This window comes from Dromiciops gliroides, chromosome 3 (assembly GCF_019393635.1).
Source record: "Dromiciops gliroides isolate mDroGli1 chromosome 3, mDroGli1.pri, whole genome shotgun sequence".
Lineage (NCBI taxonomy): Eukaryota > Metazoa > Chordata > Mammalia > Microbiotheria > Microbiotheriidae > Dromiciops > Dromiciops gliroides.
Genome location: NC_057863.1, coordinates 643,000,267 through 643,024,693, shown reverse-complemented (window position 1 = coordinate 643,024,693; position 24,427 = coordinate 643,000,267). Strand labels below are relative to the sequence as shown.

The following is a 24,427-nucleotide window of genomic DNA, read 5'->3' as shown; positions in this document are numbered from 1 at the left end:
TTTATCTGTAAAACAAAGAAGTTGGACTAGAGTCCCTCTTGAGGTCCCTTACAGCTCAAATGTGAATCCTCAGCCCTTTGTTGAGAAAGAGGGACATGGAAGTGAAGGAAGAAGGGCAGCTAGGTGGTGCAGTGGATAGAGCACTAGCCCTGGAGTCAGGAGGACCTGAGTTCAAATCTGGCCTCAGACACTTGACACTTACTAGCTGTGTGACCCTGGGCAAGTCACTTAACCCCAATTGCCTCACTAAAAAAAAGGAAATAAGGGGAGGGCTTGAGGGGGTGGGGAGAACAGTCACGCAGGACTTAGACCTCGGTTTGACTCTCCCTCCAACACCTGCTAGTTGTATAACTGGGAAAGTCACTCATCCTCAGTTTCCTTGTTGGTAAAATGTGGCTAGGGGGAAGCTAGGTGGTGCAGTGGATAAGGCACTGGCCCTGGATTCGGGAGGACCTGAGTTCAAATCTGACCTCAGACACTTGACACTTACTAGCTGTGTGACCCTGGGCAAGTCATTTAACCCTCATTGCCCTGCCAAAAAAGAAAAAAGAAAATAAAATGTGGCTAATAAGAGTGTCTACCTCAACAGATCGTTGTGAGGAGTCTATGAGATTGTATCTAAGGGCTTGGGGACTTCACAGAGCCAGAGAAAGGCCTCCTTTTTATTCTGGAATCCCCAGCTGTTCACAGTCTGTGTTTCCTCCCTCTCTTGCCCAGTTTTTATTAGCATCTTTCTCCAGGGGGCGGAAAGGGAGTGTCTGGGCAGGAGTGAAGTGGGGGAAGAGACCCACCCAGGCTGCTCTGGGAAGAGAGAGAGAGGCCTGGAAAAAGGGGCACATGGATCCCCCCATCCCTCAGTGGAAAGACACAAGACACATGAACAGAGGTGGGAGGGGGCAAAGACTTTATTAGGTTGCGAGACCTCCCCCTCCCAACCTGGCCCCCACATGACAAGTAAAAACCCCAGTCCCTGTCCAGCCCCTGGCCCTGCCCCATGGGCCCCAACATCCCCATGTTCAAAGGATGGACACGCTCTCTAGCTGCACATCGCCCCCAACCTCCAGGACCCGGACCAGCTGCAGAGGCATACGGTGCACAAAGCGGTGGAACACGGTGTCTCCCGACACGGCCTGAAGAGTGGAGACAGAGGCAGAGACTGGACTTCAGCTGGGCCCCGGAGCCAGGAAGCCCTGCCCGACCCTCCCTGGCACCTTCTGTCCTGAGACCCCAGCCCCTGAGACCTAGTCTGGTCCAAGCTGAGACCCATCAGGGGAAAGTGGCATCTGCTACCGACATCAGACCCTTCCTGGCTCCCTCCTCCCTTCTCCTACCCAGCATCCAGAAGTCCTTTGGTCACAACACACACACACACACACACACACACACACACACACACACACAGACATATAGACACATACACAGACACACACACACAGACACACACACAGAGACATACACAGGCACATACACATACAAAGACACACACACACAGAGAACCTTTTCATGCCTCCCGCCTACCTCAGAGGGGCACCCTCCCCTCACCACTTCCAGGCTCTGCCCCTAGGACCTAGGAGGCTCCCTCTGATTTCTGCCAGTCTCTAATGCCAGGCCTGAACCCCCAGAGGGAAGAAGCCCCACGCCCAGCCCTGCTCTGCCTCAGCCTGTACCTTGTAGGAGTTGTCTGTAACGATGATGAGCAGGTCGAAAGGCTGGCCGGCCTGGAAGGGAACGATGGAGCTTCGCTCCTCCTTACCCCAGGCTCCTTTCTGGAAGGTGTTGAACACCATCTCCCTCGAGTCCAGGCGTGGGTTGCAGTGGAGAGCTGTTTCTGCCTCAGAACCCTCTGAGCACAGAAGGTTCACGTGGAAGCTGGAACCAGGGAGCAGAGTCAGTGCCAGCAGCAGGGCGGGGTAGGCCATGTGGGTCATGGGCTTTAGGAGATCAGGGATGCATATGGCAGGGGGGAGGCCAGGACCCCCAGACACTAGGCTAGGGACAGCAGACTCACCGACTTGCTTTGGCTGGCACAGTCCCCCTAACTCGGATCACGGAGCCAGGCTGGAGCTCCTCTTTGAGTACGGCCCTGTGAGGCACAGTCTGCGGGACACAGATAGTGAGAGGTGAGCCAGAGACTGGGCTTCAAGCTAGAAACAGCAAGAGATCCCTGGCAAGGACATATGGAAACCCACGGAAACACAGAGATAGAAAGAGACACTGAGAAGCACTGGGGAAAGATGTCTGGGCGGGAGACAAAGCCGCCAAGGAGAATGGGTAACTAGAGTAGAGTCCAGGTTGAGGGGGACAGGGCAAACATACAGATGGACAGAGCTGAGAGCAGTGGCTTCCCCCCTTCCATCCATCTTTTCCCAGGACAGACACTCACGTAGCTCGCCATGGTCTAGTCTGCACAGATGTTATATGGTGATGGGAGGTGGATGCCAGCTGGGACAAGTCTTATAAACTATGGGGGGAGGGGATGGGGAGGGCCCTGACTCACCCACCCCCGCCCGCCCCAGGGGGCTCAATGACTCACAGCCCAGGGAAGGAGGGGGGAATAGACAGGGAGCGATCCCCCAGATAACAGCTCCCCAACCCCACCCTGCCTGGAAGATGCTCAAGCATAGCTAGGTCTACAGAATAGGAGGGTGCAGCCAGTCCCCAGAATCCTATTTCCCATTGGGTATCATAGCTTCCCCTAACAAGTACACATTTCAGTAGGAGATTGGGGTAGGGAACCACAAACATCCTAGACCCCAAAGGAAGGAGCTAGAAGGTGCTTTGAGACTCCCCAGAAATAGATAGACAGGGAAAGGTTGGGGAGGCGAAGGCAATTCACACGCACTCACATCCATCCATCCACACATGTCTACCAGCTGACGCGGAGCCCCAGGGTGCTGGGAGAGGAAAGACAGAGACAAGTGCCTGGTCTGGCTCCTGGTACCCTGTCCCTGCTCACTCATCCCAGTCTCTGAACCCTCAGAGACCCTTTAGTCACTGGAAGTTAGGATACCAAAGGAAAGCAGGGATGCGTTCATTGAAGACAGTTTGAGATTGCGTAGGGATCTTGACCTCTGTTCTTTCTAGAATTCATCCCAGTTCCATCTGGTGTCTTAAGTGCTTAGAGATCTTCCGACTTAATTGGAGAAGGATGGGGGTAGAAGGAGAGTAACTAAAGGCAGAAACTCAGATCTGGAAAGGACCTCAGGGGGTATCTCCTCTCTGATAACCAGCCTCCTATTAAAGACCTCCAAGGAAGGGGAAACCTAGAACCCACCATTCCCCAGCCACACCCGAGGGGCCTCTCCATAGAGCTGGTGTCCTCCTCTTTCCAGTTAACCCCTTTAGCTCCTGGTTCTGTGCTCAGGAGCCAAGCAGGAAGAGAATTTCTTTTGCACTAATCCTTCCATTCAAAAGTCCATTGTGGGGGCAGCTAGGTGGTGCAGTGGATAAAGCACTGGCCCTGGATTCAGGAGGACCTGAGTTCAAATTTGGCCTCAGACACTTAACACTTACTAGCTGTGTGACCCTGGGCAAGTCACTTAACCCCCATTGCCTCTCAAAAAAAAAAAAGTCCATTGGATTTAATTCACTTGATTAGTAAACTGGGCATATTCCAAGACACACCAATAGCTCTGTGATCTCATCCCTGAAATGGTGCAGATTAAGACACATCCATCCTCTGCCCATCCTGTGTCACTCTTGTCCATGCCCTCCCATAAGTTGATTTTCCTGGGACCTTCTCAGCCTCTTTGGGCACTCACAGACAGCATTTGCGTTTGGGCCAAATATCAGTTATCCATATAACTAGTCTTATCTTTTCAATTATACGTTTCCTTTTTTAAATCATTCTTCAAATCTTATTTTTAAACCAATAGTAATTGATCTTCTCTCCTTCCTCTCCCTCAACCATTGAAAAAGAAGAGGGGAAAAACAGCCTTGTAATAAAAATGCATAGTCAAGCAAAGCAAAGCAAATTCCCACACAAGCCATTTCTCAAAATGTATGTCTCATCTTTTATCCTGTGTTCTCTACCTCTCTGTCAGAACGTGGGAAACATGCTTCATTAGGGGTCCTCTGGACCATTGGATTATTCATACTTCTTAAGTCTTCAAAGTTTGGGTTCTTTTTAACAGTGTTATTTTTGTTTTAGGAATTGTTCTGCTTCTGTTCACTCTGCATCAGTTCATACAAATTTTCCAAGGTTTCTCTGAAATCATCTCCTTCATTATTTCTTATGACGCAAGCATGTCCCATCTTCCTGGTTCTCTTCTAATTATAGGTGAATTGGTTTTGCTTGTGCACAAACTTTCTAAATTTATGCAATCAAAGTTGGCCATTTTATCTCCTGTGAACCTCTCTATCTCTTCTTGTTTGGGCATGAATTCTTCCTCTATCTGTAGATCTGACAGGTGTTTTCTTCCATGTTCCTCTAACTTTTTAATAATAGCACCCTTTATTTCTAAATTATGTATATTGGAGTTTCTCTTGGTATATTGTGTGAGATGTTGGTCTAAGCCTAGTTTCCTCCAGACTTCTTTTGAGTTTTCTGAAGTTTTTGTTACATAACAAATTCTTGTCCCAAATGTTGAGATCTTTGGGTTGATAAAACACTGTTGCACCTCTCTATCTCTTACCCAGTACAAAATTGTTTTAATGATTACAGTATAGTTTGAGATCTGATACTGCTACTTCCCCTTCCTTCTCATTTGTTTTTCCTTGATGCCCTTGAGATTCTTGACTTTTTCTTTCTCCAGATGAATTTAGTTATTTTTTTTCTCACTCTATAAAAATTATTTGGCAGTTTGATTGCTATGGCATTGAAGAAGTAAATTAATTTAAATATTATTTTCATTTCATTATATTGTCTATTCCTACCTATGAACAATTAAAATCTAACAAATTTAGATCTTTATTTGTGTAAAGAGTATTTTGTAATTATGTTCATATAGCTCCTGTGTATGTCTTGGCAGGTAAACTCTTAAGATTGCTCTGCATTTTCTGTTTGGTTTTTTAAATCCTTCATAACCTGCTCCCATCCTATCTTTCCAGTGTTCTTACATCTTATTTCCCTTCACACACTCTGTAAACCAGTGACACTGGCTTCCTTATTGTTCTTCACACACAACACTACATCTCCCAGCTCCAGTGTGTTTTCACTGGCTAGCCCCCATTCTTGGAACTCTTTCCCTTCTCATCTCTGACTCCTGACTTCCCTGACTTGCTTCAAATTCCATCTAGAATCCCAGCTTCTGCAAAAATCATTTCCTGCTCTCCCTAGGGTCCTTCTCTTAGAAATGGACCTCCAATTTATCCAGTGTATATCTTGGTGCTTACTAAATGCTTATTGATTGATCGATTGTTTGACATTACTGGAGGCACAATTGGTGACTGGCTTTACTGAACAACTGTTTTCCTCTCTCTTTTAAGATCTTTGTTATTCTGAATGACTCCCTAGGTATGGAAGAGGGATTAATATATTCATAAATGAAAGTGAATTTTTTTTTGGTGAGGCAATTGGGGTTAAGTGACTTGCCCAGGGTCACACAGCTAGTAAGTGTCAAGTGTCTGAGACTGGATTTGAACTCAGGTCTTCCTGAATCCTGGGCCAGTGCTCTATCCACTGTGCCACCTAGCTGCCCCTATGAAAGTGATTTAAAGACAAAAAATAGCAATACAAACAAGATTAGAAAAGAGTACATGAGACAACATTGTGAAAATTGGTCAAGAACCTGAGAAAGACTTGGTCCTCACAAGTGTCACTAATCTATAGAAACGTTTTCTATTTTCTAACTTTAAGAACCAACATATGATCAATATATTTAATTTGTAGTATGTGTGTTGGAATAATCTGAGCAATTTCCCTGCTCAGTTTCGATTAAACCTGTTCTCTTCCAGTTCAATTTGATGCCCAATTTCTTTGTACATTTGATGTTTCCAAACTGTAGTTGTCCATCCACCTGCTATTTATCTGTGTGGTCTTTACCTCTCTAAACATTGTTTTCTTATCTCTAAAATGAAGGGATTGAGCTGGAAGACCTCCAAAGTCCCTTCTTATTCTAATTCTACAATCTGAATATCATAATCTGAACAACAGGCACTCTTCATCCACTTAGTTTGTCCTGTGTGGATAGTTAGACAAAACTCTTTTGAGTGATTATGGATCTCATTTGAGAGGTTATGCAGTGTTCTAGGGCTTGGTGCAATCAACCCCAAATCAACTACATACAGGAGTATCTGGAAGACTACCCCATTGGTAGTTAATCCCTCTTTGACTCTGATTCTATACTAGATGTCTTCCATGACAGTGGTGAACTCCTTTGGTGTGTGTAGAGCTCCCTTTTTTATGCCTCACTTGATAATAATGATCAAATGGGGGCAGCTAGGTGGCACTCTAGTGCACAGATTACCGGTCCTAGAGTCAGGAAGACCTGAGTTCAAATCCAGCCTTCCTATGGACACATTTTTTCCCCCTTCAATACAGTATAAACTCCTTGAGGTCAGGGACTGTTTCATTTTTGTTCTTGTCTACCCTGAGACAGAATCTATGAGACCCAGGGAATCTGCCAGACTGCCTTGAACATGTTCTAGGGCAAAAAAGCTCAAGACAGAATGAAGAGGCATGCATTTTGTATTCTGCAGGTGAAGATTGGCTGATTTTTTGGTGACTCAGTAGCAGGTCTCAGACACTTACCAACTGTGTGACCCTGGACAAGTCACTTAGTCTCAGTTTTCTCTTCTATAAAAGGGGATAAAAATAACACCTACACTTACTATGTTACTCTGCACAAGTCACTTAACCTCTATAAATTTCATCTGTAAAAATGCTTCTTCCTTCCCAGGGTTGATATGAGGATAAAATGAGAGCATATTTGTAAAGCGTATTATAAATTTTAAAACATTATATAAATGCTAGCTTAGCATTATTATACTTGTTGTTCTTGTTGTTGTTGTTTCCCTCTTATTGATTTTGATTTTGATGCTTCTTGACTGCTATGTGGAAGGTAGGGGGAATGGCACTGATCACTGGTTGCCACTGGGGCTGGACTTGCTGATTGTGTATAAATCATCCACAGCTGGCTTTGAGATTGAGGTTGTCCAGCTTCTGTGAGTGATGGGGCAGCTGTTGCTGCTGCCACTGCTGTAGCCATAGACTCCAATTGAGATTGCTAGAGACTTGTGCTACAGAACGGGTCCAGATTAATCCCAAGTATTGGGATCAATTGATTGATTGTCATCAATCAATTGCCATTGATCCCAGTTGGCAATTGTGATGACTCTTGCCAAGCTGATGACCCGGAGAGGAAGACTTTCTTTTATCTCTCCTCCTTTGGTATTATCTGTGATCTGGAGGTGGGATCCTGGACACACACTTTTCCCCTATTCCCTTTTCACACAAGCTTATGGATGCTCATTGGTAGGGAATTCCTTGACCACCCCCTGGGCAGAACTGAGAAGAGAAGGGGAAGGCTTGGGGAGATGTCAAGCCTCATTTAACTAATCTCTGAGATGAAGGAGCTAGGCTAGATGACCTTTTATGTCCCTTAACAGCCCTAGATTTTGATCCTCTAGTGGGATGGATCCATTTCAAAGCATATACTTTTTTCTCCCATTTTTTGCTATGTTTGATAAACATACTTTGGTATAGTGGATATCTGAGTCTAGTGAATATGTGTGTGTGTGTGTGTGTGTGTGTGTGTGTGTGCACGTGTTGTGAGTGTATGTGTGAGTATGTGTGAGAGTGTGAGTGTGAGTATTGGGGGCCGGAGAAGTATGACGATAGAGTGGAAAGCCTAGTGAGCGGTGTGGACTTGGCAATAGGCACAGTGCATAGAGCTCTATTCCTGTGGTCAGGAAGATCAAACCTGAGATCAAACCTGACTTCAAACATTTACTAACTGTGTGAACCTTGGGCAAATCACTTAATCACCATCTACTGCCATTTTCCCATCTGTAAAATGGGATAAAAATAGCACCTACCCAGGTCATTGGGAAGATAAAATGAGATATTTGTAAAATGCTTTGTAGACCGTAAAACTCTACAGAAATGTTAGTTGTTATTATTATACTTCACCCCCTTAGATTAAATTCTGAAGCTAGCCAACACATCTGCAGAGGCTTGGAGATTGGGGTAAGGGGTGGGTTGGGGAGTAGTCTAGGAGTCTACAGGTATAATACTCTCTCATGGCTAAGAGACTGTTTGGGAGCAATCTATGCACCAGAGAGAAAGTGAGATGGTTCCTGGGCTAATGGCTCAAGAAGAACACCACCTGGTGGCCAACTCAGATGTTGTACTCCCTTGCTGGACAATTAATACAGTGGCATACTGCCTTTCTGTATGCTTAAGGAAGGCAGAGCATGAGTTAATTTGCACTATTAGCACTAAAAGATGCTGGAAGTATTCCAAATGCCGCTATTGTTAGGTACTCATGGGGTAGACAAGTGTCACACTAAAATGTTGTAACCAGAATCTCAGAGTATAGCAGGGCTATCACCTCACTCCTTCTAGACATCATGTTTCTATTCACACAATCTGAACTGGTGAGGGGATTTCCCACAAGTTAAGGAAATCACAATGGGAATATGAATGAAATATGCAGGAGGAAGGGGCAATTTCTAGGCTTCCTATAAGAGGTAATTAAGTGATAACTAGAGAGACAGTTACTCTGGAGTCACAAAGACCATCCTCAGACATTTATTCACTTATTGGTGATGTGACTGTGGGTAAGCCATTTAACCTCTATTTGCCTCACTTTCCTCAATTATAATAGCAGTTACCTCCCGTGGTTGTCAGGAGGATCAAATAGATAATATTCATAAAGTACCTTGCATATAATAGACATTCCTATAAATCAACATTTATTAAGTGCCTACTGTGTACCAGGCACCGTGCTCTTTTCTGAATACTTGGTCATGAGTGTTCTTCCTTAGGCCCTAAATTACTTTGAATTTACTTATCTGTGTACAAATGAGGGCATTTGTGTCTTTGTATTCCTCAGACTTAGGAAGGCGCCCGGTTCACAGCAGGTACTTAATACATATTTGTGATCCTAAATGGATATCTAGGAGCCAGTGAACAAGAGACCAAATGAATACACAAAGAAGCAAATGAAAAGGAAAGTGACCAATGCTCTCCCAGACACAAAGACATGCATACACTGAGAGCCAAGCTTGTCTGGGCCAGGCCATCTCCTTGCTGTGGGTTCAGATCTGAACGTAGGACAGGGACAAGTCTCCCTGGATCTCCACTGTGTCCACCTTGTGGAAGGCAGAAAGTCGGTGGGGGAAATCGAAGAGGTGCTGGCCATTGGCAAAGACTTTGAAGCGGTCCTGACCACAGCGGATGGACAGCTGGAGGGAGGTAGGAAAGAAACAGTGTAAGAATTAAGGTGGGGGAAGGGCAGCTAGGTGGCACAGTGGATAGAGCACCAGCCCTGGATTCAGGAGGACCTGAGTTCAAATCCGATCTCAGACACTTAATATTTACAAGCTATGTGACCCTGGGCAAGTCACTTAACCCCAATTGCCTCACCAAAAAAAAAAAAAAAAATTAAGGTGGGGGAGAAACAAGGGAGACAGAAGCAAGGGAGTGTCCCCCGAGTCCCCAGACTTACATCAAAGTACTCGCCCCGAGTGAATGGGTTGAAGGGCAAGTTCTTCTCCTCGGCCCCCCACGTGTTACCCATAAAGCTGTTGCGGACCACTTCACCTTTAGATATCCGGGGGTTAATGTGCAGGGCCAGGTCCCCTGAATCACCCACCTTAAAGTTGATGGTGATACTGGGGGAAAGAAAGGTGGAGGAGAGTCAGACCCCAGAAGTGTAGGAATGTGTGTGTACAGAGAAAGAGTAACTGCTGTAGGTAGAAAGCTGAATATCTGAACTCCTGGGGGAGAGGAAAATTAGTGGGGGGGGGGGGTTGATATCTGCTCTCTTAATGGCTGATGAGAGTTGGGTAGATGTTGTAGCCATGGCTCCTCAGGAAGAATTTTAGGGCTGGGACCCACTTTTAGGTCCCTGGGGTAGGGATGGTCCCTGAATAGGAACTTGGACTAGGGCTTTCAAGGGGGCAAAGGCTGGTGGAGGGGGGGACCATCAGATATCTTACACCCTGGGAAAGGGAGGGGCTTAGAGCTTCTGGGTCCCCAGGATTTATTTCATTGAGGGGCCCCAGAAAGGGTGGGAGTTGATGGGCTACACAGCTAGGTCCCTTACCTGTTGGCCTGTTGGGATACCAGTCCCTTTATCACGATGGTTTTTCGGTGTGTGAGGCCACCCTGGATCCGCCCGCAGAATGGCACGGGCTGTTGATCAAAGGGGCATAGAATGGAGATCTGGGCAGGACTTTGGAGGGCATTTAGCTCAACGCTCTCCTTTTATATATAGAATGACTGTGTGCCAGTCCCCCATCACATGTAGACAAGGAAACCAAATCCCAGAGAGGATGACTCACACCATGTCACATGGGTAGGAAGTAGGGGGCCTAGGATTTGAACCCAGGTCCTCTGGCTCCATTACATCAGGCAGGGATGGCAGGGGGGAATCACCTGGATTTCCACAGAAATAGATCTGCCCCTCTTTCCCCGCCAACCCCAATGAACTTCTCCCAGATTCTAGTTTCCAAGCCCCTGTTCTCCAAAGTCCTGATGGCCTCCCCCTTCCTTTCTAATTCTACCTCTCTGGGACCCCACTCCATCTTTCCCCATGAGCCCAGTTCTCCCACCATATGAGCACTGTACCGGATTGAAGACTGGTGGCCCTTCCATGTTCTGCAAAGGGAGAAAGGGAACAGGAGATTAGGGGACCCATGGAATTACAGGATTGAGCATCTGAAGGACAGTTGGTTCCCAGAGAGTCAAAGTGATTTGTTCATGGTCAAATATGGTGTCAGTGGTCAGTGTCAGAAGCAGGATTCAAATCTGGATCTTCTGCAGGGTTCAGACACTCTACTGATTGATTCTACTCCAATACCTTTAGATCCAGCCCTTCCTCCAGCCACACCCTACTCACCGGCAATTCACAGGGTGGCTTTGCATGATGAATGTGTCCTGGGCCCTGATGGATTAGGGAATGGAGAAAGGTAAGGAAAGAGACCTCTTGCTTTCCCGCCATCTTGTACTTCCCTCCCTGATTCACTTCCCAGTTCCATGCCCTGACCTCCCTCCCTTAGTGGGTACTTACTGGGTATGCTGGGATTGGCATAGGAATCTGTAAGGACAGAAAGGCATAAAGTGTCTGGCTGGGGTGGAGCAAAGGGGACCCCAAAGCTCTAAGTAAAAAGGGATGGAGGGGGGCAGCTAGGTGGCGCAGTGGATAAAGCACTGGCCCTGGATTCAGGAGTACCTGAGTTCAAATCCGGCCTCAGACACTTGACACTTACTAGCTGTGTGACCCTGGGCAAGTCACTTAACCCCTATTGCCCCACAAAAAAAAAAAAAAGGGATGGAGGGTTGGCATCCTTCATCCTTTGAACAACCATGAGTCAAGAGGATGGAGTCCTACAATGGGAAAAGTTCCTTATGGAAGTCCTGGGTTACCCAGTACATTCATGGATGAGAGAAAGGAAGCCCCACCCCATCTCTGTTAGGAGGGGTGGCCTCGGTCTCATTTCTAAGACCAACCTTGTCCCCAAATTCCCTGTCCCTGTTTCTGCAGAAACAGACTCAAAATCAGAAAAATTCTGGGATGACAGAGCAGAAAGGAGGTTTCTAAATCATTTCACCCATCCTCCTTATTCATAGAAGGGTAAACCGAGGCAGACCCAGCGACTCGCCTGAGGTCCCACAGGGAGTCTGGGGCAGATCTGGGATTAGAACCTGGTCCCTTGGCTCCCGATTCAGCCATTTTCAGTAAACAGCATCAGCAAACGTTGTTCATCTTCTTGCCCAAAGGTGGGCAAGAAACCACATGATAATTTAGTGAACTGGATTTCTAGATTGAAGGGCCTGCCTGGGCTTGAATTGTGCCTTATGAATTATGAATTCTTTTCTATGAATTATATATGAGTTTATAAATTCTCTTTCTCTTGCTTGCTCTTTAGCCATGTGACCTTGGGGACGCTAGTTCCCCCTCCTCTGTAAAACTGGAGAAGAGGGAAGTCTGTGGTGGGAGGTGGAGAGAGGAGCTGATGGTCAAAGATTTCTTCTAGCTCCATTGTCTTAGATTACAGTCAGGAAGGGAGCTTTTGGGAGCCTCCTCCTCCCATGCTCGTCTTCCCCAGTGTGGCCCCAGAACTTACATAGCACACCAGGAGGGCAGGATGAGACATGGCGTCCCCACCCCTGCCCCACCCAGTCTATCCCTGGCTCACTTGGCCCATTCATTCCCCTCCAGAGATGCTCTACCTGGCCTGGGGGAGGGCCACCTCCAAGGAAGTTGATGGACCGAAGCTCCAAATCTCCATCCACTTGCAGATGGGTGACCATCTGTAGCGGGATCCGATGTCCATATTCATAGAAGGGGCTACCATTTACCACCACCTGAGGAGGGGGAGAGGGGAAGTGCAGAATGTCCATAGCATGACCTAACTCAAAGCCACAGTATTCAACAAGCATCCCCCGGGGGAGTCCCCTCTGTGGGAATGACCATTTCCCTTCCTGGGACTTCCCATAACACCCAAGTGTATCTCTTGAGGGCACTTCTTATTCAGAATGTGTCAGAGGCAGCATGGTGTAGTACCCAGGAAGACCTGGGTTCAAATCTGGCCTCAGACACTTATTAGCTGTGTGACCCTGGGCAAGTCACTTAACCCCAATTGCCTCACAAAAAAAAAAAGCAAACAAATCTTGACCCCCTACTAGCTGCCACTTCAATTAAAAAGTGTCTGCCAGGAGACTCCCCAAGACTCCAGGTTGCAGAGAGGGTGCTGACCTGCAGCAATAAACCTCATCGGGGAGTTCTCTACCCTGTTAAATTCTCAGGTCTGGGTAATTATGTGTGTATAGGAATTTTATATCATATTAATTCATTCAGAAACAGGACATCTTCCCCGATCCCTCTTAATGTGAGTACTGTCGCTCTGTTGATCACCCCCAATTTATCCCGTCTATGTCTATATATCGTTTGTCCACAGTGGTTTATACGTCATTGCCCCCTTTTTATCTGTGAGCTCCTTGAGGGCAGAGACTATCTTTTGCCTTTTTTGGGGGGGTGAGGCAATTGGGGTTAAGTGACTTGCCCAGGGTCACACAGCTAGTAAGTGTCAAGTATTTGAGGCTGGATTTGAACTCAGGTCCTCCTGACTCCAGGGCCGGTGCTACTGTGCCACCTAGCTGCCCCGCCTTTCTTTTGAATCCCCAGGACTTAGCATAGTTTCTCACACATAGTGGGCACTTAATAAATATTTATTGACTGACTAAAGAAGAGTTTATTACGGGTCCACTGTATGTGGAGCTCTTTGCTCTAGGTAGGTTGTTGTTCAGCCGTGTCAGACTTTTCCTGACTCCATTGGGGATTTTAACAGCAGAGATACTGGAGTGGTTTATTATTTCCTTCTCCAGTTTATTTTTACAGATGAGGAAACTGAGGCAAACGGGGGAGGGGGGGAGGCGATCACACACCTAGTATCTGAAACAGATTCGAACTCAGGTTCATCTTACTCCAGGGCCAGCTCTCTAGCACCACCTGGCTGCTCCTGCTCTTAGGTAGGGCGAGATATCAAATTTAGGCACGCCCTAGTTTTCCAATTTCATGGAGTCTAATGGCTAGTAGCAATATATTATGTAAATGCAAGTGACTATAAAACGAGACAGGAGGTATGAACAGAGTGTGTAGTGTTAGGGGAGATAGGGGGTTCGGATCTGAGGTTGACAGCTAAAGAAACTGAGACTAGGAAAGGTGAATGGGCGCATAGGTAAGAAGCCACATTCGAACTCACGTCTTTCCATTCCAAAGCCAGGGTTCCTGGCAATAGCAAATAAATGCTTTTTCATTAACTCGGTCATTGATTCATTCAATCAATCATTCAGTCATTCCATGATGTGTCCTAGGGACATTCCCAACCCTAAGAGAAGAGATTGAGTCCAGCTTTAAGGACCGGCAGGAACTCGATAGATAAAAAGGAAGAATTATTTGGGTGTGTCACAGGGTCGCTCAACCTCGGCCAAGAAAAGGGTCTCAAAGCCCTCTAGTTCAGTTCTTCCCTCTAAGTCAACCCAGCCAAGACAACATTTTGAAGACCTGAAGTGCCGGGGAACTCACTACTCTACTGAGACAGCCTGTTGCTTTCTGAAACCCTTGGCTCCCTTAGGCGCTTAATAAATGCTTGTGGACTGACTGACTGGCTTCTAAGGCTGAGATTGGGCTGCGGAGCCCACCAGAGGGATGGCTGCGGCCCTGCCTTTGGCTGATGCTATCGGTACTTTCTCCTAAGCAGAGGGGAAGGGACGAGGTTGCTGCGGAAGAACACGGCCCTCCCACGCCCACGCCAGTCGACCTCGCGGACCTTATAGTGCTCATTCATGACCATGAAGACCAGCTCAAAGGCGGCCCCCTTCCGGAAGGGCATGCTTCTCTTCTTCTCCTCATGCCCCCAGCTCCCATTCTGCATCGAGTTGAAAACCACCTTGTCCCACCCGTCGAAGCGTGGGTTGAAGTGGAAGGCGATGTCGCCCCCGGACCGAGACCCCACCGCAAAGTTGACACAGAACCTGGCAGGGAGAGGCAACGGGAAAGACAGAGGCTCAGACCGGCCGGCCCCGCCTCACACACACATCCGCCCACTCCGCTCCGGCAGCTGCTGAGCCTCCCTCCCCGCTGACCCCCTCCTCCAGGAAAGTCTAGGCCCTTCCCGCAGCCTCCCAATGTGAGCCGCGGGGGCTCTGTCCTAGTCCTCGCTTTTCTCCCTCCCCCGGGTCTGAGCCATCGGATCAGAGACTGCTGCGACCTTAGGGACCATCTAAGATAGACGTGGCCGACAGTGGCAGGCAGACAGTAGGCACTTAATAAATGCTCGTTCCGGGGCAGCTAGAGTGCAGTGGATAAAGCGCCGGTCCTGGATTCAGGAGGACCTGAGTTCAAATGCAGCCTCAGACACTTGACGTTTACTTAGCTGTGTGAGCCTGGGCAAGTCACTTAACCCTCATTGTCCCGCAAAAAAAGCAAACAAACAAAACAAAACAAAACAAAACAAAAACAATAAATGCTCGGTCCATCTAGCCCGACTTTCTCTTTGCACAGATTATGAAACTGAGTCTTCGGAGTAGACTTCAAGGTCACACCGGTAATTTAAGTGATAGGCTAAAGATGAGAACCTCTGTCGAGAGACCCGAGCCCTCTCCCATCCCCTCCATCCCTTTTCCCATCAGCCCTCACCTTTTCATGTGTTCATTGGCCACTCCTTGGATGTAGACCGACATTCCTGTCCGCAGCCCCCCTGGGATCTCTCTATTGTAGGGGAGAGTCTGAGTGGGGAGAGGGTGGAAGGGGTTAGTGAAGGAGGAGGGAGGGAGGGCCGGGCTGTCCTGGGCCTGCTCTCCTCACCACCTGAGGTCATCATGGGGATGAGCGATCAGATGTGGGAGAGATCAGCCCTGGGCATGTGAGCCCATGAGCCGGGGCTGGCTGGCTGGTCACTCACCGGGTTAAAGTGGGGCAGATAGCCAGGAACAGGCATGAAGGCCATGTTGGTATAACTCGAGAAAGGGCGCCGGGCAGCAAAGGAGCGAGAGTGGGTGTCAGGAGTGGGGTGGGGAGCGTACCAGCACGGCTGCCTTTTATAGCCCAGGAAGGCAGGAAAGGGGTAGTCCTGGGTGTGGTGGCAGGAGCTTGTGGAGGATGGCCCCCCCTTCCTTACCCTCCCATCCCACCTGCTCCCTCAGTGGGACAGACCCCCCCCCAATGTCCATCAGGAGGGCTTCGGGCCCACCCCCCCCAACTCATTCCAGGCTGGGTCTGGGGGTTCCCTACACTTCCCCTCCCCCAGAGAAAAGGAAGTCACACCCCACAACCTTTGCCCATGCTCTAGTCTTATCTGAATTGTAATCTCCAGAGGCTGGAGCCTCTATTGGAGAAGTGGGCAGCTCCCAGGCCAGAGCAAACAGGTGTGTGGGGCAGGAGGAGTTATGGGGCTGAGAGAACAGACTGTCGGGGAGCCCAGGCTCCAAAGGGAAAAGTGAATTGACCCGGACCATCTGGCCTCCATCCCAGCCCCTCCCTCAGCACACACCCAGGCCCAGCCAAGAGCACTTGCAGTCACTGGGTTCACAGAATGACTTTATTACTGAGATAGGTCGTCGCCCACCCTGACGCAGGCTCACACCCCTTCTGAAGGGCAGCGGGAGTCATGGGCTGTGGAGGGCCAAAGAGAGGCAGGGGAGCGGCTGCAGTTTTGGCTTCCTCCTCAAACTCACTGCCTTGTGTGACCTGGGCAAGCGGCCCCCTCCATGAGAGACTAGTGGCCCCCATGGTCAGACTCCTTTGCAGTGGGAGCGTCGGACGGTCTCAAGGATCAGCAGCGGGGAGGGGGCGCAGCCCGGCCATGGGCATTCAGAGCTTGGAGAAGGTGATGCTTTTCAGATCCGTCTTCTCAAAGAAGGCCTGGGCCGACTTGGCTATGTCTTGGGTCTGCAGCATACTCATGTTCCAAGCAGCCTGCAGAGAGGGGGCAAAGGCGACAAACCAATCAGAAATCTGGGGAGGCAGTTCAGTCGTGTCCCACTCTCTGTGACCCATTTGGGGCTTTCCAGGCAGAGATACCAGAGAAGTTTGCCCTTCCTTCCCCAGCTCATTTTACAGATGAGGAAACTGAGGCAAACAGGGTACAGTGACTTGCCCAGGGTCACCCAGCTAGGTGTCTGAGGCTAGGTTTGCATCCTCCTGGCTGGGGCCCGGTGCTCTGTGCACTATGGCGCCCCCTAACTGTGCCTCCTGCAGAGGCAGGTAGATCCGATGTGAATGGGTGGGACCCAGGTGAGGAGAGAGCCAAGGCTGGCGTGGTGGCAAACAGGAACCAAGCAATAAAATGCATTAAGGGAGTGTAGGGAAAGGAATGGGGAGTGGGTGTCGGGATGGAATCAGGAAGAGAGGAAACAAAGGGTCTTTGCTTCATATGGGGGGGGGGGACAGGCTTCCAAGGCTCCCTCCCGGGTCCCCTTATGGTCCAGCCTTAATCTCCCTTGGATTCAATTATGTCTATGCAGGACTCTCAGGTCTGTGAACCCAGCCCTAACCTCTCTGAGTGTTAGGGGGCACCATAGTGCACAGAGCAAGGAGCCCCAGCCAGGAGGACTCATCTCCCTGAGTTCAAATCCAGCCTCAGACCCTTCCTAGTTGGGTGACCCTGGGCAAGTCACTGCGCCCTGTTTGCCTCAGTTTCCTTGTCTGTAAAGTGAGCTGAAGAAGGAAAGGGCAAACCAGTACAGTATGCAAGAAAACTCCAAATGGGCTCACAGAGAGTTGGACATGACTGAACAACCAAACCTCTCTGCCAGTCCCGAGTCTTGCTGCTCCAGCTGCTTCTCAGGCATCTCAAACATAACCAAAGGGAGCTCATCCTCTCCCCCCAAGCTCTCCACCCTCCCCCGGCCCCTCTCACTGCACAGGGCAGCCCCCCCTAAGTCTCTGCTCTATTGGCTGTCAAAGCCAGAGCTCCCCACGCCACCTCCTGTCAGTAACTCCAGGGGCTCCCTCTCAGCGGAACAGGAAATCCCTGGGCCTCTGGCCCCTTGGGACAAGCCCAGCTGCTTCCCGCCTTCCCGCGGTCCTCACACATTCTCTCTCTCGGCTGGCCCCCAGACCTGGCCCCAGGCCTGGCCTGCTCTCGCGCTGGCCCCCTCCATCCCAGCTCCGATCCCACCATCTGCAGAAAGCCCCTCAATCCTGGGCCCCTCCCTGCCTCATTCCCCACTCATCTAGTCTGTAGCGTGTTTGTATGTGGCTGCTGGCGCCCGGTCCCCCATCAGACTGGAAGTCCCCTGAGGGGCTGGGCTTCTCCTCCCAGAACAGGTGGCCACAGGCCACAGGCCACAGGCCACAGGCCAGGCCACAGGCCACAGGCCACAGGCCAGGCCCCAGGCCACAGGCCACAGGCCACAGGCCAGGCCACCTGTTCTGGGGCTTCGGGGCCGGGGACTCACCATGAAGTTGAGCCCTTCAGCCACGCTGTGGTCCCGGGAGTAGAGCAGGTTAACCTTGCTGCCCTGCACAGCCACGGGGCTCTTACTGGAGATCTCACCCGCCAGGGCGAAGGCGGCCGCCAGGAGGGACTCCTGGTCCTGGAACACCCGGCTGAGGGCAGGTGGAGACGACCGGTCAGCTAATCCTCAGTGCCTGCTGCAGGCCACTGGACAGGGGGGAGGGCCAGGACCCCGAGGCCTGGGCTGGAAGGCCGGGCACAGGGTCAAGGCCGGGGGGGGGGGAGATGCAGGGACTGTTGGGAGGGTCACAGGACCCTGGGTCCCCCAGGAAGGGTAGAGGCCAGGACCCCGAGGCCTGGGCCGGAAGGCCGGGCACAGAGCCAAGGGTCAGGGAGGTGGGGGCCCATGAGGACCTGCTGGGAGGCACCCTGGCTCCCGCAGTAAGGGGAGCGGGCCCAGACACACTGAGGTCACAGCCGGGAGCCCAGCACCCCCAGGTCCTCTCCCCACATGTGGAATGCAGACATTCCCTCATGAGCAGGCTCACCTGACCAGGCCGCTGCTCAGAGCTTCATCAGCCATCATCTTTCGGGCAGTGAAGACCAACTCATTCACCAGGCTGGGGGAGACAAGGGGGGGCTTAGGGGGGCTCTGATGCCCCTCCCAGCCCTCCCCTGTCCCTCCTCCCCGAAGCCCAGCCGCCTTCCATACCTTTGGCTCCCTATGATCCGGGGCAGACGCTGAAGTGTCCCCACATCTGCGGCCAGGCCAATGTCCACCTCCTGTGGGCGAGATTCGGGAGAGGGGCTGTCCCTTCCACACCGCCCTTACCCAGGGGGCTCCCCTGGCCTGTATGGGGCTGGCCCGAGCCCCCACTCACCTTCACCTGGAACCAGGCATCCTGGGCACAGTACCTGATATCACAGGCAGAGATGAGGTCTACTCCTGGAAGACACAGCAAAGTGGTTCAGGAAATCACAAGGCCACAGAGAAAATGACTCTTTGGGGACAGCCTGGGGGGGCGGTGTGAAAAGGGCCCTGGATCTGGAGGAGAAAGACCCAGTCCCTGGGGCCTTGCAGTTCCTTCGGTGGCCTTGGCCACGTCCCACCCCTTCTGTCAAGTGATAGGAGCCAGTGGGGCTCAGGGTTGCTGGCCTGGGGCCGAGCTGGTCCCCCCAGACTCACCTCCCCCAATGCAGCCACCATGGATAGCAGCAATGACCGGCTTCGGGCACTGAAAGGGAATTAAGGGGGTCAGGGCTGACCTAAAGAAGTTGCCCACCCGAGGCCGAGGCCTTCCCCTTCCTTGAGGTCCAGAGGGCAATCTCACCTTCTCAAGGACAGTGAAGGTCTCCTGGTACTTGGTGATCATCTGGCGCAGATTCCAGCTGACCCGGGCCACATCCTCCCCCTGTGGCTGGAGAAGGTCCCCAGCCATATCCACAAGGTCAATGCCTGGTAAAATGAGGGGGGAATACAGGGACAGGCCAAGTGGGTCCCCATCTCTGCCAGAGTGGGGGTCAGGAGTCAGGGCTGGGAGGCAGGGCCAGGGGCCACTCCCAGCATCCCCAGGCTGGGAGAGGGGCTCACCCTGAGAAGCTGAGGGAGTAGGGGGAGCTCTTCAGAGCTTTGGAAGAGATGAGCAGCAGATGGGGTGGGGGGCAAGGGGGTGCAGGAGATACCTGATGTGAATGTCTTTCCAGCCCCCGACAGCACCACAGCCCTGCAGTGGGGGTCCTGGGCAATCTTGTTGAAACATTCCACCATCTCCCTATGAAAAGAGGTCAAGGCTGGAGTCACCGCAGGCAACTGGCCCTGGGGTTTGTGCCTCATTCCCTTCCTATCAGTGTCCATTCTTTTCTCCTTCACTCTTCATATGCAGTCATGGAGCCCCTGTGGGCGCCCAGCACATAGTAGGTGCTTGTAAAAGGCCCGATCAGGCGTTTCCCTACCATCACCATCAGGGAAGGTCCTACCTCTTCCTGAACAAGGTGACCTCTGGACCTCACTCTGCCTCACAGACTCTCAGGGTTCTCCTGGCCCTAGTGCAGTTCAGTTGTATACCTCCTGCTCTTCTGGGTCTTATTTCCCCTGCTAGGGCCATCGTACCTTCCTCTGCTAGGGCCATCCCACCCTCCTCTGCTAGGGCCATCCCACCCTCCTCTGCTTGGGGCATCCCACCCTCCTCTGCTAGGGCCATCCCACTCTCCTCTGCTAGGGCCATCCCACCTTCCTCTGCTTGGGGCATCCCACCCTCCTCTGCTAGGGCCATCCCACCTTCCTCTGCTTGGGCCATCCCACTCTCCTCTGCTTGGGCCATCCCACTCTCCTCTGCTAGGGCCATCCCACCTTCCTCTGCTTGGGCTATCCCACCTTCCTCTGCTTGGGCCATCCCACCCTCCTCTGCTAGGGCCATCCCACCTTCCTCTGCTTGGGTCATCCCACCCTCCTCTGCTAGGGCCATCCCACTCTACTCTGCTTGGGGCATCCCACCCTCTTCTGCTAGGGCCATCCCACCTTCCTCTGCTTGGGCCATCCCACTCTCCTCTGCTTGGGCCATCCCACTCTCCTCTGCTAGGGCCATCCCACCTTCCTCTGCTTGGGCTATCCCACCTTCCTCTGCTTGGGGCATCCCACCCTCCTCTGCTAGGGCCATCCCACCTTCCTCTGCTTGGGCCATCCCACTCTCCTCTGCTTGGGCCATCCCACTCTCCTCTGCTTGGGCCATCCCACTCTCCTCTGCTAGGGCCATCCCACCTTCCTCTGCTTGGGCTATCCCACCCTCCTCTGCTTGGGCCATCCCACCCTCCTCTGCTAGGGCCATCCCACCTTCCTCTGCTTGGGTCATCCCACCCTCCTCTGCTAGGGCCATTCCACTCTACTCTGCTTGGGGCATCCCACCCTCCTCTGCTAGGGCCATCCCACCTTCCTCTGCTTGGGCCATCCCACTCTCCTCTGCTTGGGCCATCCCACTCTCCTCTGCTAGGGCCATCCCACCTTCCTCTGCTTGGGCTATCCCACCTTCCTCTGCTTGGGGCATCCCACCCTCCTCTGCTTGGGCCATTCCACCCTCCTCTGCTTGGGCCATCCCACCCTCCTCTGCTTGGGCCATCCCACTCTCCTCTGCTTGGGCCATCCCACCCTTCCATACTCATTGCCCTGTGATCTCCTCTCCTGCTGGTGGCTGGCCCGAATCTTACCCATCCTTTAAAGCCTCCTTTCTGCGACCCTCCCCCCAGCACATGCTGCCCAAGGGCAGACACCACCTGGTCTTCCATAACAGAACCAGCATGGCCTAAGGCATAGGGAGCTGGCCTTGGAGCCAGAACACCTTGGGCTCCAGCCCCATGGGCCCTGCCTCTGACACATCCTGGCTATATGACAAGCCACTTACACTCTCAGGTATCACTCTAAGTGGCAGAGAGCTGACCCACACCCCACACCAGGAGGGGTTTCCTTTGCTAACTTGCCTCCCCCTACCCCTGGCCCAGCACACTGGTGGGTACAATGTTGTTGAGTGAATGAATGATGTCACTGGAGGGCCTTAGACACTAGCAACCCACGAGAAAGGTCACTGGCCTCCCTCTGCCAGGAAGGCCGGGGAGCATCCCCCCAGCCCACACCTCCAGAATGCCCGGTTCATCGCGTTCCTCTTTTCTGGCCTGTTTATCTGCACGTGCAGGATGTGGTCCCCAGCCTTGGTCACTTTGAGGGACTCGTAGTCATGATCCTCTGCCTGGGATGCTGCATGCTCCTTAGAGGAGCTCATGGGACGAGAAATGAGATGTGGGACGTGGGGGGCCGCCAGTCCTGGGTTTGGGGGTGGGGAAGCAAAGAGACCCCAGTCTGTTACCCTGAATTTCAGGAAAACAAGTGGGGTAGGGCGTGGGGAATGGGAGGGGGCTACCCTAGGGAAAGGGGTGAGTGGAGGGAAAATGGAGGGGGGAGAAGTCCTGATTGGGAGGGTGGGAGTCTAGAGAGTTGGGGAAGGACTACAATGTGGGTGAGAGGTCACGCCTGGGGAAGGGAGGAGAAAGGTCGGGAGCACAAAGTGGGGGAGAGGTCAGGGCTAGGCTGGTGGGGGAGGGGTGGGCTTGCAGCTACAGCTGGGGGAAAGGGGAGTGTCTGGGGGCCCAGGGAGGAGTGGGCTACCTTGTGGGTCAAAGGTCAGACCTAGGGGGCCTACAGAGCAAAGGGCTTCTAAGGAATTTGGGGGCACGGGGAGGCCTGAGACTATGGCACTGGAGGGATGTTGTCAGAGTGGGAGGGACAGAAACAGAGAGGAGGAGTCATATGGGGGAGGCTGGGGTTCAACATGGGAGAAGTCATCTTCGGGAGCCTGGCGGGAAGAATGAGCCCAGCATTGGGGGAGGGGGTCAGAATTTGGGGGGGCTGGGTACAGTGGGGGGGGGTCAGATCTCAGAGCAGAGCGAGGGCTCGGGCCTGGGCCCCTCCCCCGCCCTCTTGCTGCCCGAAGGTCATGACCTCCACCCGAGCCCCAGACAGACGATGAGACTCACGCCGCAGCAGGAGGCTCCGGAGCCCACGGGAGACTGAGGCTGTAGCCGCCATCATGACCAGAGTCTGCAGACTGGGGCGGGGCGATACTATTTAGAAGTAGGGGAGGCAGGGCCCCGCGGCCATTTTGGAGGCTCCCGCCATCTTGAGTGAGGGCAGCGCCCGGGGTGAGGGCGGGACTAGGCGGCCATGTTGAAAAAGGGCAGAGCCCCAGCTTGTTTCCCCGGCCACCAGCACGTCCTGAAGACGTTCTGTCGCCATGGCGAGTGAGGGCAGGCGGAAATGAGGGAGATCTCCCGGGGGCGGGGCTTCTGTCTGGCCCTGCCCCCTGCAGGACCTGGGGTGGGAGAGCGGTACGGGGAAGGGGGGAGGGGAGGACACGCTTCGTCCCGCCTCCAAGCCTCAGTTTCCCCATCTGTAAAATGGGGAATGTAAGAGCGGAAAAAGGAAATACGTATGAGGGATCCAATGGCCAGTGGGCGGGGCCTGGGGAAGGGAGCCCCCACCCCCACCAAGTGAAAGAATCCACCGAGAGGTGAAGGGAGGCCTATGCCTAAGTCCATCCCCCGCCCAATGTCCATCTTCCTGGCCTTGCGACTCGTGCTGCACTGGGCCTGTCCAAGTTTCCGCTTCCTCTGCCACTGAGGAGCACGCTCCCACCTGGTCAGCTGGACCAACGCTCCTTAGACTGGGGGCCGCGGGATGGGGTCTTGCTTGGGATGTGGGGGTCGCAAAAAAACTGGCGACAGTAAAAGATTACTGTCTATGTACCTTAATACCCTCTCGGGCGAAAAAGGGTCGCGAGTGAAAAAAGTTTAAGAAGCCAAGGGGGACCAGTGATGTCATGACACAGTGAGGGAGGACTGAGCAAGGTCACCAACCTCACTCTCTCCTCCAGAGCCATTTGGGGCCAGTGGCAAGGTATACATCAGGACTACTGGAGATGGTCCTGGATGTTTGAGGCAGTGGGGGTTAAGTGACTTGTCCAGGGTCACACAGCTAGTGTCTGAGGTCAGATTTGAACTCAGGTACTCTGGACTTCAGGGCCAGTGTTTTAACCACTGATCCACCTAGCTGCCCCTCACTTATCTTCTATCTCTCCCTCCTACTGGCCCGAATTCCCTCCTGCCCACAAATATGCCCGATTCTCCTCCATCCTCAAAAACTCCTCACTCGAGCTTCCCATGGCTGCTAACTCTCCTCTATCTCTTCTGCCCTTTGTGGCCAAGGTCCCTGAGAAGGCGTCCACAACAGGGGCCCCCACTCTCTCCTCTCATCTTCCTGGGCCAACAACCCAGCTTCTGACCTTATCATTCTGCTGGCCCTAGTCTCTCCAAAGGTACCACTGAGGTACCAAAACCAGTGGCCTTTTCTCCATCCTCATTCCCCTTGACCTCTCTGCAGCCTTTCACCCTGTGGATCACCCTCTCCTCGGTACTGCCAGCTCAGCGTCTCCTTTGCTGGATCCCCCCCCCTCCCCGCCCCCAATCCTCAGTGTCCCTCAGGGGTGTCCTGGGCCTTCTCTTCCTCCATGCCACTTCATGGATTTATTACCATTTCTATACTAATGGCTATACTAACAAATCTTCCCAAGCGGCAGCTAGGTGGCGCAGTGGCTAGAGCACCGGCCCTGGAATCATGAGGACCTGAGTTCAAATCCAGCCTCAGACACTTAACACTTACTAGCTGTGTGACCCTAGGCAAGTTACTTAACCCCAATTGCCTCACCAAAAAAAAAAAAGGGAAAAAAAACAAATCTTCCCTGCCCCCATCTCTCTGCTGACCCCCAATCTCACATCTCCAGCTTCCTTTCAGAAATCTCAAAACTTGGAATGTCCA

At 52.0% G+C, this 24,427-nt stretch overlaps 3 protein-coding genes across 3 annotated transcripts; all 3 read right to left on the bottom strand.

Annotated features, from left to right (window-relative positions):
• Positions 1 to 895: 895 nt before the first annotated feature.
• On the bottom strand, positions 896 to 2,458 carry LGALS7 (galectin 7). The gene is made up of 4 exons (XM_043997396.1): positions 2,384 to 2,458; positions 2,009 to 2,097; positions 1,668 to 1,869; positions 896 to 1,130 (listed from the first exon to the last, which is right to left on the bottom strand). The coding sequence occupies exons 1-4, from the start codon at positions 2,393 to 2,395 to the stop codon at positions 1,017 to 1,019; spliced, it is 417 nt and encodes a 138-aa protein (XP_043853331.1). The 5' UTR covers positions 2,396 to 2,458; the 3' UTR covers positions 896 to 1,016.
• A 6,226-nt stretch (positions 2,459 to 8,684) lies between these two features.
• On the bottom strand, positions 8,685 to 15,781 carry LGALS4 (galectin 4). Its single transcript, XM_043995551.1, has 10 exons — positions 15,574 to 15,781; positions 15,309 to 15,397; positions 14,440 to 14,644; positions 12,341 to 12,475; positions 11,178 to 11,204; positions 11,007 to 11,051; positions 10,736 to 10,765; positions 10,212 to 10,300; positions 9,612 to 9,777; positions 8,685 to 9,348 (listed from the first exon to the last, which is right to left on the bottom strand). Exons 1-10 carry the CDS (start codon positions 15,616 to 15,618, stop codon positions 9,202 to 9,204), a joined length of 978 nt encoding a protein of 325 aa, XP_043851486.1. The 5' UTR covers positions 15,619 to 15,781; the 3' UTR covers positions 8,685 to 9,201.
• Positions 15,782 to 16,195: 414 nt separating this feature from the next.
• ECH1 (enoyl-CoA hydratase 1) lies at positions 16,196 to 22,754 on the bottom strand. The gene is made up of 10 exons (XM_043998729.1): positions 22,591 to 22,754; positions 21,694 to 21,880; positions 19,753 to 19,841; positions 19,401 to 19,525; positions 19,256 to 19,304; positions 18,951 to 19,015; positions 18,782 to 18,852; positions 18,618 to 18,689; positions 18,071 to 18,221; positions 16,196 to 16,586 (listed from the first exon to the last, which is right to left on the bottom strand). The coding sequence occupies exons 1-10, from the start codon at positions 22,643 to 22,645 to the stop codon at positions 16,482 to 16,484; spliced, it is 969 nt and encodes a 322-aa protein (XP_043854664.1). The 5' UTR covers positions 22,646 to 22,754; the 3' UTR covers positions 16,196 to 16,481.
• Positions 22,755 to 24,427: the final 1,673 nt, after the last annotated feature.